The 15,978-nt window shown below is 47.4% G+C and overlaps 1 protein-coding gene and 1 long non-coding RNA gene across 26 annotated transcripts in view; one reads left to right on the top strand and one right to left on the bottom strand.

The window, feature by feature from the left end:
- The window catches only part of MACF1 (microtubule actin crosslinking factor 1), a 337,353-nt gene that overhangs the window by 314,458 nt on the left and 6,917 nt on the right, over window positions 1-15,978 (bottom strand). The window contains exon 1 of one of the 25 annotated variants that reach the window (XM_032877343.1): window positions 8,464-8,572. The exons of the other annotated variants lie outside the window; for them this stretch is intronic. Within the exon in view, the coding sequence (XP_032733234.1) occupies window positions 8,464-8,557 (94 nt within the window). The 5' untranslated portion in view covers window positions 8,558-8,572. Of the gene's footprint in view, window positions 1-8,463; window positions 8,573-15,978 lie in introns of those variants that run through there. 25 annotated transcript variants of the gene reach the window in all.
- Window positions 9,592-12,588, top strand: LOC116879270. Its single transcript, XR_004384996.1, has 3 exons — window positions 9,592-9,900; window positions 11,864-11,994; window positions 12,336-12,588. It is a non-coding gene; the product is annotated as an uncharacterized LOC116879270 (long non-coding RNA).

Raw genomic sequence — 15,978 nt, 5'->3', positions numbered from 1 at the left:
TTAAGAGGATTTCTGATGCAATTCTCGGCAGGTATTACTGGAAACATACAATGAAGCCTGTCCAGAAAATAGGTAGAATAGGTGTTCTGGGGCATTCAGCATTGTTAGTTTAAATGAGAAGACTCAGGGGCACCTGGATGGCTCACTAGGTTAAGCATGGGACTCTTGAGTTCAGCTCAGGTCAAGATCTCAGGGTCATGTGATCTAGCCCAGGAATGGCTCTGCACTCAGTGGGGAGTCTGCTTAAGGATTCTCTCTCTCTCCCTCTCCTACCCCCCGACCTCCACACACACACTCTCTAAGTCAATAAATCTTTAAAAAAATAAATAAATGAGAAGACTTTGAAATATAACCTTTAGTCATAGCCCTAAATGCACAGCCCTATCTTACAAATTCATACAGGAGTAAAAATCCTCAAAAGAAGATTTTTATACAAGAAGAAAGAGGACTTTATTTTGGAATAACCCTGGCTTTTTAGGGGTAATTAATCCTTTTTCTCAAGGCAAAATCTCCTTAAAAAGAATTATCAATATTAGTATCTAAACTTAAGTCCCAGGCACCTGGGTGGCTCAGTCGGTTAAGCGGCTGCCTTTGGCTCAGGTCATGATCCCAGGACCCACATCAGGCTCCCTGCTTAGCAGAGAGCCTGCTTCTCCCTCTCCTCCTTGCTCGTGCTCTCTCTCACTATCCTTGTCTGTCTCTCCCAAATAAATAATAAATACAATCTTTAAAAAAAACAACAACACAAAACTGGGGGCACTTGGGTGGCTCAGTCCTTAAGCGTCTGCCTTCAGCTCGGGTCATGTTCCCAGGGTCCTGGGATGGAGCCCCGCATCAGGCTCCCTGCTTGGGGGAGGTGGGGAGGCCTGTTTCTCCCTCTCCCACTCCCCCTGCTAGTGTTCCTTCTCTCACTACGTCTTTCTGTGTCAAATAAATAAATAAAATCTTTAAATAAATAAACTAATTAATTAAAATTAAAAAAACAACTTAAGTCCCTGTACCTGTCCAAAATGTCTCTCAAATATACACCTCTCCTCTTTAACATCCCTTAATCTAACCTCATGACACAATTACAACAGTGGCCTTCTAGAGAATAAAGCTCCACTTTCATCCATCATTTACACAGCCGCTGCGTTAATCCTGTCCATCTTATAATGGTTCCTTATATTAACATTCAGGACCTTCTCTCCCTCCACCCCAATCCTGATATCATTCTATTAATGTTTCTCAGTGCCCCCCCAACTCCCCACAACCACTTTCCCCAACACAGTGTCTGCTTATAAGCTAGCAGAGTGCACTACAATGTGAGCTTATTTACTGCTGTTGACTGACTAAAAAGTACAGCCAAAAAAAAAAAAATCCTTCCTATATGTCTCAATCCAACATGCTCCTGCGAGCTGAAATCATCTGCGCTCCAAGACACTTCAAGCAAGCTCATTCTTTTCATTGACACAAAGGAATTGTGTTTACCTTTCTGAACAAAATTCACAATAGAAATTAGCTATGGTGAGAGGGAATCCAGTAGTACAGCTGGCAAAGCCCTTGCCCAAAAGAAGGATACTAACTGACCAATTAATTAACTTGTCCTAGGCAAGAACCCAAACCATCCCTGATCACTGGCACATTCTAGATGACTGACACATGGTTATGCAGAAGAAAGCAAATTCTGAACAGAGAAAGAAAAATAAATGCTTGTGCCCAATGAAAATAGACAAAAATTTATGGAGCCACAACAAGCTGAGGGTATCAGACCCCCAGATGGCCAAAGAGGGCCTACCCTTGAGCACTGCATTCTCCCCAGGCAGAGCACATCTAGCTGTTGGTTGGCCTGCCTCTTCACTCTCCTCCTACACACACACACACACACACACACACAATCTAAAACTCTATATACTTTCCTGTATTTCTTATAATTTTCCACATTAAACATATATTACTTTTACAATTGAAAAGAAAATTTTAAAATATGACTTGAGAGTGCTCATATGATTGCCCCTTCTCTCCTGAGAGAAACTCCCTGCCAATCAACCACATACAAAAGAAGTATAAAAAGTACCTGCGCTGTAAGAGCATAAAACTTCATTAAGGAAACAATTCTAACAGACATGAGGCAATGCAAAAATAATACAAACAGAATAGAGGTAAGAGACTGTGAGGCAGACACTGTACGAATAAGGAAGAAGAGGGGTGCCTGAGTGGCTCAGTGGGTTAAGCATCTGCCTTCAGCTCAGGTTATGATCTTCAAGTCCTGGGATCCAGTCCCATGTCAGGCACCCTGCTCAGTGAGAAGTCTGCTTCTCTCTCTCTCTCCCTCTGCCCCTTCTCCCTGCTCGTTCTCTCTCTAATAAGTAAAATCTATAAAAAAAAAAAAAAAAGAATAAGGAAGAAAAGATTAATTTCTGAAGGAGTAAGGGGAGAAAGCTTTCATTCTTTTTTAAAAAAGTAGGATTTGAATAATCAGAGAGAAAGGCAGAGAGCATTTCAGGAAGAGAGAACATAAAGGCACAGGGGCAGATATGAAGACCTAAGGGGAAGGAATACTGAGACCAGCCCAAATGGAGCAGAGAGCTGTGTTGGACAACAACAGTTGATACAGTTAGCTATGCAGAATAAGTCAAACAATGGAAGGCCCTGAAAGTTAGAGACAAAGAATCAGTGATTCATTATAATTTATTCTAGGAACTGAGACATTCTAGAAGGAAAAATAATATTTTATTAGAAGAAACCCAAAACGAGGCACCTGGTTGAGCATCCAACTCTTGGTTTTGGCTCAAGTGGTGATCTCAGGGTCATAAGATCGAGCCCCTAGTTGGGCTCCATGCTCAGGATGGTGTCTGCTAGAGAGTCTCTCTCTCTCTGCCCCTCCCCCTCTTGTAGTCTCTCTCTCAAAAAAAAAAAAAAAAAAAAGGTAAATCTTAAAAAAAAAAAAAAGTGACCCCCCCAAAAGTTGAAATAAATATTCTTAGATACTGCACACCAAGATAACAGGCCTAAAAGGGCTCCTCCAGACCAGAAATGAGCAAATGCCCCAGTAGAAGCAAGACAAGAGAAGCTTAAACTCCAATCAAAACCATGAAGAGTGGGGTGCCTGGGTGGTTCAGTCATTTGAGTGGCCAACTCTTGATTTTAGTTCAGGTCATGACCTCAGGGTTGTGGGATCTAGCCCCCCACTGGGCTCCTCTACATGTAGTCTGCTTGGGATTCTTTCCCTCTCCCTCTGTCCCTCCACCCACTACTGTGTTCTCTCTCTCTCTCTCCCTAAAATAAATGGATAAACAAAATCTTAAACAAACAAAAAACCATGAAGAGCAAAAGCAGGAGCTTTAGCACACCATATAACCTCATCACAACATGGCTCAACATATAATTACCAGAAGCTAAAGGGCCAACCTTATTTAAGTTGGGAGGGCCTTGGGTGTTTTCTAGACCACTGAGAAAAATGCTACAAATTCATCTCGCATTTTGTTTACCTTGTGACCTTTGATCTTGGAATGTGTACTCTGAACAGTTTTCTTTCTACCCTCATCTCCAAAACTTGAAACTGGCACTGAAAAATACCAGGATAATAAAGCCTCAGTTGATGCATTTCCCTGGCGTGTATTATGTCACTTGCCAGGCAAGCCCACGATGAAAGCAGTAGCTCCCATAAGCACTGTTAGCACACGCACACATTTTATGATTTCAACAGCATGAATGTGGCCAAAGTTTGTGATTTCCCAGCAGACGGACTTGACTCACTTTCTGAATTAACAGTGTCCATGTCCAGAAGCAGCAATTATTCTATTGTTCTGTCTAGAAGCTATCCACTCCAATTCAAGGGCTGTGTTCTAAAAAGGAACTTAAAAACTGAGTTTACATTTAACCAAGAGGTTGCTTCACAGAATCGCTCAGTTAAACAATATTAAAGCCTCAGCCTATATTTTCTAACCACTGTGTTAGCAAAACTTTATCACTTTGCATTACATTGTTTTTGTATAAAAATTTCAAAGTTTTCCATGGAGCACAAATTTCATATGCTCCATGGAACATATGATTCTTGATCTCAAGGTCCTGAGTTCTAGCCCCACCAAGGTGTAAAGATTACTTAAAAAAACACGGGAAGTGGGGGGCATGCCTGGATGACTCACTTAGCTAAATGTCTGACTCTTGATCTCGGCTCGGGTCTTGATCTCAGGGTCGTGAGTTCAAGCCCCAAGATGCGCTCCATGCTAGGCGTGGAGCCTGCTAAAATTTAAAAAATATATATGTATTTTTAAATGTCAAAGTAATTTACATACCATGAAGCCTCTCCCATAATAAAAGGAAAGGAGAAGAAATTCTCCACAGTTCAGAGATCTGGAAATATATGCCACATAAGGGATGGAAGTATAGTTCAAATGCTAAAAACTAACAGTGATATTAACAAACTATTTTCACAATTATCTCACTTAACTCAGGTCACTGCTGATTTTAAGATTTCCTTCTGTGATACAATGTGAAACCTTCATCTAGAAATCTGGGATCCTGGCTCTTAGACAATAATTTAAGTCTACATGCCTAAATGTAACCATGTGTATAATACCTCCCTTACAAAATATTATAAAGATCAAATAAGATAATAAATATGAAACTACCTTGTAAAAACTAAAGTGTTATCTACATGGAAGTTCTTTTAAACATGAATTGCCTAATATGTGCCAGGAGGTCATTTGGATTCTCATGAATCCCAAGGAGTTAGTATTATCATTCCCATTTTAACAGATGTGAAACCCAAGAGAGATGTTAAATAGCAGAACTAGGACTGGAGCACAAGACTAAAGAAATTCAAAGCCTCATCTCTACTATATTGTGCTGCCTTGCTAATTTTGAATGTTAAATAATGTGCAGACCCTTCACTCCTTCTATACAGTAAGTTCTTTAAGTTCTTTTTTGTGATACAATAAATAAATATCGGTCATAACTAGCTTCGTATAATCCATGGGACCTACTGAGAACTCTGAAGTTTTTGAGTACCAGATAGTCCATGTTACCAAAGTTGAAATGTGAATGTTTTTCACTCCTAGTTGAGCCTGGCATATAAAGAATCTTTAGTCTATAAGGGCTTTGTGAAAACACAAAATCTAATTCCACTCAAATCAACTTATACATTACCCTTCTGCTTAACCAACCACCAGGAGCCTGGATTGTGTTTCTTTTTAAACTTCTCTAAAATCTAAAACTATGCCCATTTGTGGCCTGCTACTTCCACAGAGCTTGTCCCGACCCCAGGAAAAAATCAGATCCTCATTCTCCTACCTCTCTGTCTTTCCTAGTTCGCTTTGGTGTTCACAAGGACCTCAATCCATTGAAAGGAAAATTTTGCAAGCGGCCCAAATCATCTGGATGAAATATTCCTCAAAACAATGCATGTCTCTTTTCTTTGTTTCCATGTGTACAAAGCAACCATCTGATTACTAGCTTCATAATCACTACGGTACAAGGAAAAGAGTGTCCCAGACAGCAATATAAGTATTCCAATCACTGGGCAGGTATGTCCTCTATCATGAATTAATAAAATTGGTATACTCGTTGTTGTTGTTGTTTTTTTTTAACTTTTAACTTTCAATGACTCCCCCGCTGCCCACGGAATAAAGCCATAAAAAAATATCTTTATAAGTTGGACTCTGGATCCTTTACAGTATCATCTGCTCCCAAAACTCTTGCTGTTTGTTCACACCCAACTACTCACATTCTGTTCCTTGAACCCACCCCTCCATTCACTTTTACCTTCAAACCTTTGCATGTGGTATTTATTCCTGTCTTCTCTCCTCCCCACCCTCTTCCATCTGACTAAATTTCATACATCCCTAAAGGTCCACTCAAGGGTCATCTCCTTTGTCAAATCTCCCAATGAACCCCAAGTGGAAATATTCATCCCTCCTTTTGCTTCCACTGTCCTTTATACATACCTCTGTTCTAGCACTTATAGTATCATAATTACTTATTTGCATAGGTCTTTCCTTTGTTAGATGTGAATAACCAAGGGCAGGAACTCATTATTCTGGCATCTCCAGCGCCTAACACTGTGTTACTTGTAATAGGTACCTAATAATTGCTTTTTGGAGAACTGTAAGAACATATCCTGGCTCTGCTGGTTGCAACCCACTCTGAAATGTTAGGATAGAAAGTTATTAGCTACTATGTCCTATTTGCTGGGCAGTCAGGCTCTGAAAGAGCCTTTGGGATATTTAGGAAATGAGAGAGTGTTTATGTCCATGCTGAATCATCTAATCCTGCCAAAACCATGCTCACTACCAACACACAGGAAATGGTTGCCAGGCACAATTATGGAAAATCCATGCCTGACAACCATTCCTAATACAGCTGCAATACATACTGTTCTACTCCCTTCACAATGCAAATGCATCACTTCCCTTCTAGCCTCTGCCCCTTCCAGGGACAGTTTATGCAGCTGAAAACTTTAGCTCTCCTGAATATAAAAATCCTTTTTCATTTGTAGAATGAGGTGACTATAAATTAACAACAGAGAGAGAGAGAGAGAGAGAGAGAGAGATCCAAGGAATCTGGTGGCCAACCAATGAGAGCCTAGCATGCCAACATCATCAGTATCTATTTCCCCAAGTCTCTCCAAAACTAATTCTGGTCTTTGTTCTCACAAAGTACACCCCTGGTCACTCTGTTGATTCTAGCTTAGGCTAAGTGTTCTCCCATAAAGACAGTAAGGGGATTTCTAAGTCTGGAAAATGCAAGAATTCCATACAGCAAAGTAACAAAGGCCCGGATCCTAATCCACCCTGACTTTCCAGTGAGAATGATGCAGTGGGAGGGATGAGAAATTCTTCTAAGACTATCATAGAGCAGCCTGCACAACCATTCAAACAGCTCAAGTTAATTTATTTTGGCCATTTTCAACTCATTCCTCCCAAGAAAGAGATCTGTGCCTGGAAAGGATCAAATTCCTATACACCTGATCAAAGTTTTTCGGAGGAAACCAAACTAAGTGAGCCAGCTAAAAGGACTGAGCACAAGAGGCCTCTCCTGGAACCAGCCCTACTTCCCCCTTCTTTCCTCCTTTCATTTGCTAGGAATCCAACTTCCTTTCAGTTGGAGGCCACTAGCAACATGATCCGGTGAGGTGCTGAGATTTCTTCACCTATTTGTGTTATAATTCTGCAAGCTGTTAAAGCTGTCACAGCCCAACACAGGCACAGAGTGTCCTCTCTTTGAAGAGGGCAGTGCTGCTCAAAAGCCTGCGAGGAAACTTAAGGGAACTAACCATTCACTTAGCAGCATTTTTTCAATGAAGTTCAGCAGTACAATCTAACCTCTTTGTGCTCTGAAATGAACCACATTTCTTAAAAGAAAGACCACAGGGGGGTGACAGAACACTTGCTGCAGGCAGGGAAACCTGGACAGCTTACAGGAGCTGATGCAGAAGGGAACAAGCAGACCTCCTCAGCAGGTCCCTTTCAGCATTTCATTTCTCTCTCTCCTGCTGCATTCCCAAGCCACAAGGGAAGAAAAAGAGGGAGGGTTTTACAGCTTCTGCATTAGTTTCCCTTCACTGGCTAGGTGTCGTAAACAAGTATTCTGGACTCAGTCATAAGGGCTGAAGTTTCCTTCCGATGAAAAGAAACTAGAGGCCCAGTCACAAGGGCGCCGCTGAATAAAATAGGAGAAAAGTGCTGCCTCTGGAGTTTCTGGGGGGAAATCTCCCGGGCTGGAAAGCTCAACTGGCACACAAAGCAAAAGCCCAGCCCTGGATGTTCAAGATCAGAGCAGGGGCCCCCGGGACCGCGCACCCCGGCCTCGAGCGCGAAGGATGCCTCGGGCAGCAGAGGACACGTCGGGGAGCCGCAGTCCGCAGACCCTCCGCCTGTCAAAACTTTCTCGCGGACACCCAGGCCTTGCAGGAGGCACTGGAGTGCGTGGCTGCTCGGCCAGAGCGCCTCCGGGCTGCAACCCGAGTCGACGGCAAGCCTTTCGGTGGGAGGGAGGGCGGCGGCAGACCCCCGCCTCCACCGGCTCGAAGCCCCCGGGGCTGGGCGGGGGAGGAGGCCTCTCCCCAAAAGTGCACACTCACCGACCCCGGCCGCCACGCGACGGAGCGGAGACTGAGGGAGACAAAGGGGGGCGAGAGCCCCCGGGCGGGCTCGCGGCCGCCCGAGCCTCGACGAGAGGAGCTGGACACTCGGAGCGGACCGGGAGGCTGCTCCCGCCCGACTCCTCCTCCTCCCGGGCAACTCCCTACGGCGCCGGGGCTCGGGAGGCAGCCCCCGGGCTCGCCCCCTTCCAGATAGTAGGGCGGCTAATGTAGCCTGCGCTGGGGAAAGCGCCGTCTCCCGCAGGCTTATCTCAACTCCGCAAATAAGCTGGCCCGAGAAAGAGCAGGTCCGGGGCCAGCCCCGACGCCGGGGTGGGCGCCACCCCGCCACCCCGCCACCCCGCCCGGCCGCCCGGCCCCCGCCGCGCCGCCCGCCGCACCTTTGTAGCGCTCCAGCACATCCTCGTACGCCTGCACGAACTCCTTCTCCTGGCTGCGGTTGGCCGGCTGCTGACCCGGCACGTAGCCGGCCATGGCCGCCCGCGCCGCGCTCTCCCCGGGCCCCGGCGGGCGCCGGCTCCAGGCCCGCGCGCTGAGGCGGCGGCGGCGGCGGCCCCAGCCTCGGCCCTTTGTGCGGCTCGGGGGCGGCGGCGCCCCGGCTGTCCGCTTTCCGCTGTCCGCTCCTCGCCCGCCTCGCCCGGCCTGGCAGTCGCGCTCCGCTCCTCAGCCTGCCCGCAGCCGGCCGCTCGCACTCCGCCGGTCCCGGCTCGCGTTTCCGCCTCCCCACCCCTCGCTCCGCTCCTCCCTCAGCCCGCCCCGGCGCGGCGGCGGCGGCGGCGGCGGCGGCGACTCCTCCTGTCAGGAGCGGCAGGCCCGGCCGGTTCCCGCCCCTCTCCCGCCGCCTCGGCGGCCCGGCCCCCCGATGCCCACGCGGGGCCCGGCTAGCTGCGGACCACCGCGGACAGGGCAGGGGGCGCGGGCCGAGGGAGGCGGGGGCCGCCGGGAGGGAGGCCCCACGCGCGTGCGAATGAAGGGCTGGGCGGGCCGCAGCGGCGGGGAGACCCCGGGCCGACGCCACAGGGCGAGCGGGCGGGCACCCGGCTCGGCGCTGACCTACACCCGCCGCTGGGACAAAGGAGGGAGCCCCTGACTGGAGGAAACCGGGCCGGGCCTGTGCAGCCGCAGGAGAAGGGCCTAAGGAAGCTGAGGGGAAGGGAGAGAGCTAAGACCTAGATAGATCCGGGGCTAGACACGATCAGGAGGAGGACAGGAGCAGGATCCAGACAGGGCTGCAGTGGGAGGCTGAAGGCCACACTGAGGCCACACGGAATCCCAGAAACAAAGGGTTTTCCAGAAACGGAAGAAACTGAACTTGAAATGAGAGGGCACGCCAAGCACCATGAAGTAAACCAGGCCAAGGATGAGGAGCCAGAAGCTGAGAAATGACCACGGCGTGGGGGGTGGGGAGGATGAAAACGGGACTCTGACCGCACGGTGAGGGGAATAAGAGAGACAGAAGGACATAAATCTACGGGGGGGCTGGGGGGAGGGGGGACCCAACAGGATTATGGCGCTGTGACAGCCATCAGAACAGAGAGACCTAGATGGGAAGGGAGAAATGTGGGGACATGTTACGGAACAAAGAAAAGGATCCTGGAACCTAACTGGTCAGGGAAGAAGAAGGAAGCCAAGCATCTTCCGTCAGGGGAAAGGATAGCGAAGGAAGGAAACTGGTAAATACAGGTAGGGATTTATTTGGAACCATTTTGAGAAAGGGAGTTCTCAATGTCATCCCATCCTCCATTCATCCGTGTATCCTTCAGTCCCAATATTCACAGAGGGCACTGGGGGCCCACAGCTGTGAACCAGTAACTCAGGTAAATGCAGGTGATCTTTTTTTTGTCCCCAGCTCCCCTCACCCAGCCATTATCCTCCAGGGCCTCTTCAAGTCTGCTAACTTGATTTTTCAGGGGGTGGGGAGGTGGTTGTGGGTAAAAGTTAAGCTGGCTGATTTCACAATAGCAGCATATTAGCAAGTAAAAAAAGAATTCATGGGACATTGAACAGGCAAAATTGGGACTTGGGTTTCCATTTCAGTTCCCATTCTCAAGGTTTTTAAAGAGGAGCTTCTTCCCCCTGGGACAAGGCCTGCCTCTTTATGGACTATGAGTAGTTGCCAAGTACTTGGTCAGTACTCAGCACATTAGTAACAAGAGATGATGCTTTTCACTAATAGGAGCACACTGGTTGTTTCCACATCATACCATGATCAAAAATCGGGTGAGCAAGTCATTAATCATACCTTTCCCCATCCATCAAGTTCTGCTGGCCTGCCCAAGTTCAAGGCATGAAAATCATATATGGAAGGGCCTAAAAGAGGGGGGACAAGGGAGGGTGTTTGGACAAAGGCTCATTTCCTTCCAGTTTAATCCTTTGTGCTTAAAAAAAGCTAGACCACAGTTTGGTGTCAGCTGCTAGTGAGCTCAGTTTAAGAAAAGAAGGAGAATAAGCTTGAAGTTTTGGGTTGTTTGTTTTTTTTAAAGATTTTATTTATTTATTTGACAGAGATTGACGGTAGAAGGAACACAAGGCGGGGAGGGGAGGCAGTGGGAGAGGGAGAAGCAGGCCTCCAGCTGAGCAGGGAGCCCAATCAATGCGGGGGGGGGGGGGGGGCTCATCCCAGGACCCTGGGATCAAGACCTGAGCTGAAGGCAGATGCTTAACAACTGAGCCACTCAGGCGCCCCAAGCTTGAGGTTTATTATTTTTCAAATAAGAGACTTAGTGGAAAATGCAGGGTGAAGGAATTGGAGATTGATGGCATAAGCACATTTTTCGTAAACAGCAGAGAATATAGAAATGCTAACTCTGGGGACCTTGACTGTATCCGTGCTGAGTCATCTGCATTTCCTATATTATTTTATTCCAGTAGGGCTAAGAAGGCCCAGACATAAATACACATACACACACCTCCACCCTCACCCCAGACATCTGCCTCATTTTCATTACAGTAAATAGAAAAGTCCCTCCATCCCCTCCTGGGGCTGCTACTTGTGTCACTTTGTAAACAGGTTCCTCAAGAATTGTGACTGAGGCTTGCCAAAAGTGAAGAAAGACAGGGGCAAGAAGGGAGAGAGAGTCTGTTCTGGGAATCAGACTTTGTTGAAGGCTTAGGGGGCTTAGAGGGGAGAGGGCAAGAGGTTGAGATTCCTTTTAAGAAACATGGTATTCAAGGAAGAAAGTTCTGGTTTGGGTTGTGGCTGGAGGGCTTCTCAGACTCAAGTAGCTTTCTTGACAAGATTTGCATTTAAATGCTCCCATGAGATTTTGAAGTAATGAATTCGTCTAATGAATGGAAAAGGGGAAGTCCACATGTTTGGCTGATGTTTCTGTTTTATACAGAGAAAATTTTATAAGGATAGAGGAACAAAGCAGCTGCTGGAGGGTGGGGGGATGGGAAGAAGAAAGACTATGAAGGGAAGGTTTCTGGTTTTTTCCAAGCAACAGTCTAAATTTATATCCAGACCACACAATCAGGACAGCTCTGAGGCTCTCTTCTTTAGGTCTATGATTTTCCTTTGCTCCTGATGGCGACTCTGCTATTGCATTTCTAAGGAGGCTGCAGTGGGGAAGCTGAAGGAGGCAGGATGTACTCAGAAGGACATCTAGTGGGAAGAAAGGGTAAATAAAGTAAATAAAGCCTTACTTTTCCACCACATCCTCCCCCACTCAAGCCTCACCAAGGGCCCCTCTCTCTAAGGTCCAGCCTCTTTCAACATCTTTCAGCTTCTCAAACATGTGCTCTCTTACCTCAGGGCCTTCCCACCTGCTCTTTTCTCAGGCTGTAATCCTTCAATGCTCTCCTCTTTTGGCCTGGCTCATCCTACTCACACCTTTGCTGAAACTCCTGCAGGGAAGCCTGCCTTGATCCCTGGGATTAGTAGGTCTTCCCACCCCCTCTACTCCCCTTTGGTAATATCCATCACACTTGAAGCTATCAATTCCATGTCTTTAATCCTAACTAAACCATTAGCTCCCCTGAGGACCGGGGCTGTTGTCTGCCTTGTTCACTAGACCTGCATCTAGCAAATAATCTGGCATGTGCAGGGCACTTGTCAAATATTTGTTTAAAATTTTGATTCAGTGGATGCATGAGTGGACCAGATGATCCTAAAATACTCAGCTGCCTGTGGCTTCTGACTAGCTGAAGGCTAGAGTATTTAAGAAGAGAATGTGCTTGTCTCCCACAGTGTCCCTTACCTGTGCCTGACATTCAAAGTCCTCCATATTTTGACATCTACTTTCCTTTACAGGCTGGCCTCCCGCGATGCCCTCATGTGTGGGGGCTTCCCCTATAATCAAACTCTGAGCCTTTGCCTGGAATGTCCTTTACTCCCCAACTTCACCTAGTAAAATCCTACCCATCTTGGAAGCTCACCCAAAATGACATGAAGTTATTTTTAATCAACCCAGGTAGAAGAGACTCCTCTCAAAATCCCAGCCACATTTTCTTCCTCTCACTCCCGGGACTCCAGCCACACGTATTGTGGGTGTCTGCATCACTGCCTCCTTCATTCAGAAGTTCTTTGAGACACATCTATTTCATCTTCCTTCATCATAGGACCTAACACAAGGCTTCGCATCTACTAGACGTTCAAGAAATATTTGCTGAAGGCATAGATGTCTCAAGTGAAGACATGGGGGTGGGAGATGTGGGCAAGATCTGTGATTCAAGACAAATGAGAATCCAATTCAGCGTCCACTCAGTGGCCAAGGGCTTCAGGTGCAGAGGAGAAAGAAGAAAATGAAAATGTTTCTCTTTCTGCTAGCGCTCCTCCTCCAACCTCTACAAGGTTTACTCCCAGCACTTCTTCAGCTTGGCTCCTACTGCATTATTTTACTTGTGTTAATGGATGCTTTATAAATAAATTCTTTGCTAGTAGTGCGTGTGCGCGTCCGTGCATCTGCGCACGCGCTCTGTTCCTCCTTGCGGGGGTAGGCTGTTTCCTGTGCCTTTTACATTCCCCCGTAGTAGCTGGAACCAGACACTGAAGGGGCTGCCCCAAAGCCCTGTCCTTCAGCTAGATCTTGGAAGAAGATCATCCGGTTCTAGTCTCAGGACACCTGCCTCCAGGCTCAGCGCCCCCAATCTTCCATCACCAGCTAAAACTCCCTTTCCGCCCAGCCCCTGGAAAACACTAAGCTTTGCCTCCAGTTTCCCAGACCGCTCTGGGGTAGGAATCGTCTGCCCACCATCATGCTGCCCTCTTCTGTTCAGAAAGTGCAACGTCGCTAATTTAAGAGGTCTGGATGGTGCCAGCCACCCAGGAAGACAAGATCCCTGCCACAGGCAGCCCGTCACCATAGCAACCCTCAAAATGGTTACTCAGCCATCTGGGTTACCATAGCAACTAGCCAAGTCTCTCCACCTCAGCCTCCCTAGGCCTTCTCCCCTGGATTGTCAGAGCCAATGCCAAAGAATCTCCAATCCTTACATGGGGAAATGAGCAGAAGCTGGACCTCTGATAGGCAGCTGTCCCGAAGGGGCGTGGAATGCCTCACCCGCCCGGGGCTTCCTAAGGCACAGTGGAGATAATGGGAGTTAAGGCACTCCGTGAACCTTGAAGTGCCTCGCAGATGTTAGCTATTATTAAACTACCCTTCCTTGTAATGGGGGAGGCAGTGGGATGCCCTAGGCAGAGCTAGAGCCATTCCCAGCATGGCCTCTTACTGGCCAGGAGACCTGGAGCAAGTTATGGGACTCTGGGTTTCTGTTCTATCTACGGTGGCATATCTGCCTCCTAAAGTTGTTTTAAGGATGAGGTCAAATGAAGCCTGTAATCTACTAAGCACAAACCTGGCATTCAGAACATATCAGTAGTACCTAGGAATGCTACCTAGGCCCCTCTGCCGTCTCCTAGGCTTTCTGTGACTCTAACCACTTTTTTTTCTCTCTTGAAGGAAGCAGGCAAATGTGAGCCCAACTCATTCAACCACACCCAATCTCCCTTCCTGCTCATCCTGTGTAGGGGCTCTTTGGTTCCTCCCAAACAGGGCTATAGGCACTCTGCACTCTTTGGGGGAATTGGGAGGTTCCCCAAATTAGGCGCTGTGGCTAATCCCTCCACTTGAAATAACATTGCCTGTGGCACCTGGACGGCTTAGTCAGTTAAGCATCTGCCTGCGGCTCAGGTTCTGATCCCAGAGTCCCAGGATCAAGCCCCTCATCAGTCTCCCTGCTCAGCGGAGAGCCTGTGTTTCCCTCTGCCTCTCACCCCGCTCATGCTCAAGTGACCTCTCTCTCTCTCTCAAAAATATAAATAAAATCTTAAGGGAAAAAAATAATAACATTTCCTCATTCAATGCTACCTCAGGACAAAAACCCCTAAAGGGTTAGTGAGAGGTAGCCTGGAAGCTGAGTACGGATCCCAGAGAAGCCCTGGAGAGGAAACAGCTCACCAACATCAGGGCAGGCCTGGGGTGCAGGCCCCTCTCACAAGACCAGAATCCCTTCCCTCTATGATTTTAAAGTATTCAGTCCTAATGCATCTCAAGTTCAGTATCTTAAGACTGAATCTTTGAAATCCATCTTCAGGGGACTTTCTTAATTACACTGGCAGGGTCCTGATTCATTTGAAGTGGTTTAGGCAAAACAAACAGATTTCACTTCAGAAATCAAATTTCCAGACACAGAGCCAGGACTGCTTGAGCCCAGCTCTGCGTATTCCGGGAGTAGGGCATGAACTGCAAGCTGGAAGGGCCAGAAGATCAGATAAGCAACACTGGAAGGGACATGTGGGGCCCTGGCATTCAGAAGTCAGAGTCCCACATGATGCCTCTGGGAAATGGGTTGAGTGGGATGGTTCCCATTAAGATATGACTACTGAACAGATAAACCAATATATTGACTACAGGGGAAAAGGCAATATGATAGATTTTATTTATTTATTTGACAGAGAGAGAAATCACAAGCAGGCAGAGGTAGGTGGGGAGGGAGGGCAGGCTCCCTGCTGAGCAGAACGCCTGATGCAGGGCTTGATCCCAGGACTCTGAGATCATGACCTGAGCCCAAGGCAGAGGCTTAACCCACTGAGCCACCCAGGCACCCCAATATGATAGTTTAAATGTGAGGCGGTGAAAGTGTGTGATTACTGGAACTTCCAACTCTGTAATTGGGGAGGCAGAAATGAGGTGCATGGCCGAAATAAGATTGGCCATGAATTGATCATTCTTGAATCTGGGTGATGGGGGTTCACTATACTATTCCCACAACTTTAGTGTATGTTTGAAATGTTCTGAAGAAGGTGGGGAATTTAGAGTTAGGCCGGGAATTTGGAGTTAGGCCAACCTAAGCCACAGCAACCAGGGGGCGCCATACACATTCAGCGATGCTGAACCCCAGCTCCACTAGCCCCTTACTGTCTGACCTCAGACAAGTTCCTTCTCCTCCTTACTGTAATACCGGGAGAGTAGCAACTAGTTCCCAGGGTTCTGGGAGGACTGAATGATATAGGCACACATATAGGACTCAATATACAGTGGCTTTTACAACTATTATTTACTAGGGGATCCCAGCTGACATCAGCAACTAGGAGCTCCTGGACTGAGTCCAGAGTTCAAATCCCCAAACCACCCACTGAATTCTTTAATTCCTAATTCCTCCCGGCTGTTCGCTCTTCATTTCCCTTCCTTCCTTTCTGCTAAGGCCGAAGAGAGGAGAACAGGAATAGAAACAAACAACAGAGATATGCCCTTTCTCTTCATGTTGTCCTGGCAGTCTTATTTCTTTCCCAAGTCCCAGATCAAATGCTATCATAGTGCTAAGCTAGCAGTGGGGGCAGAAGTAGGGAAAAAGGCCTTCCCATTGGAACTTCCAGATAACTCTGGCTTGCCACGTGCTCAGCTCAGGATGCGTGCTGGCTGCCTGCACAGGAGGGAGCTGGGTTCTGAAGCCCA

This window comes from Lontra canadensis, unplaced genomic scaffold, assembly GCF_010015895.1.
Source record: "Lontra canadensis isolate GAN:19392208 unplaced genomic scaffold, GSC_riverotter_1.0 scaffold60, whole genome shotgun sequence".
NCBI classification, from domain to species: Eukaryota; Metazoa; Chordata; class Mammalia; order Carnivora; family Mustelidae; genus Lontra; species Lontra canadensis.
The sequence above is the reverse complement of the archived record's forward strand: the minus strand, read 5'-3'. Positions and strand labels throughout refer to the sequence as shown.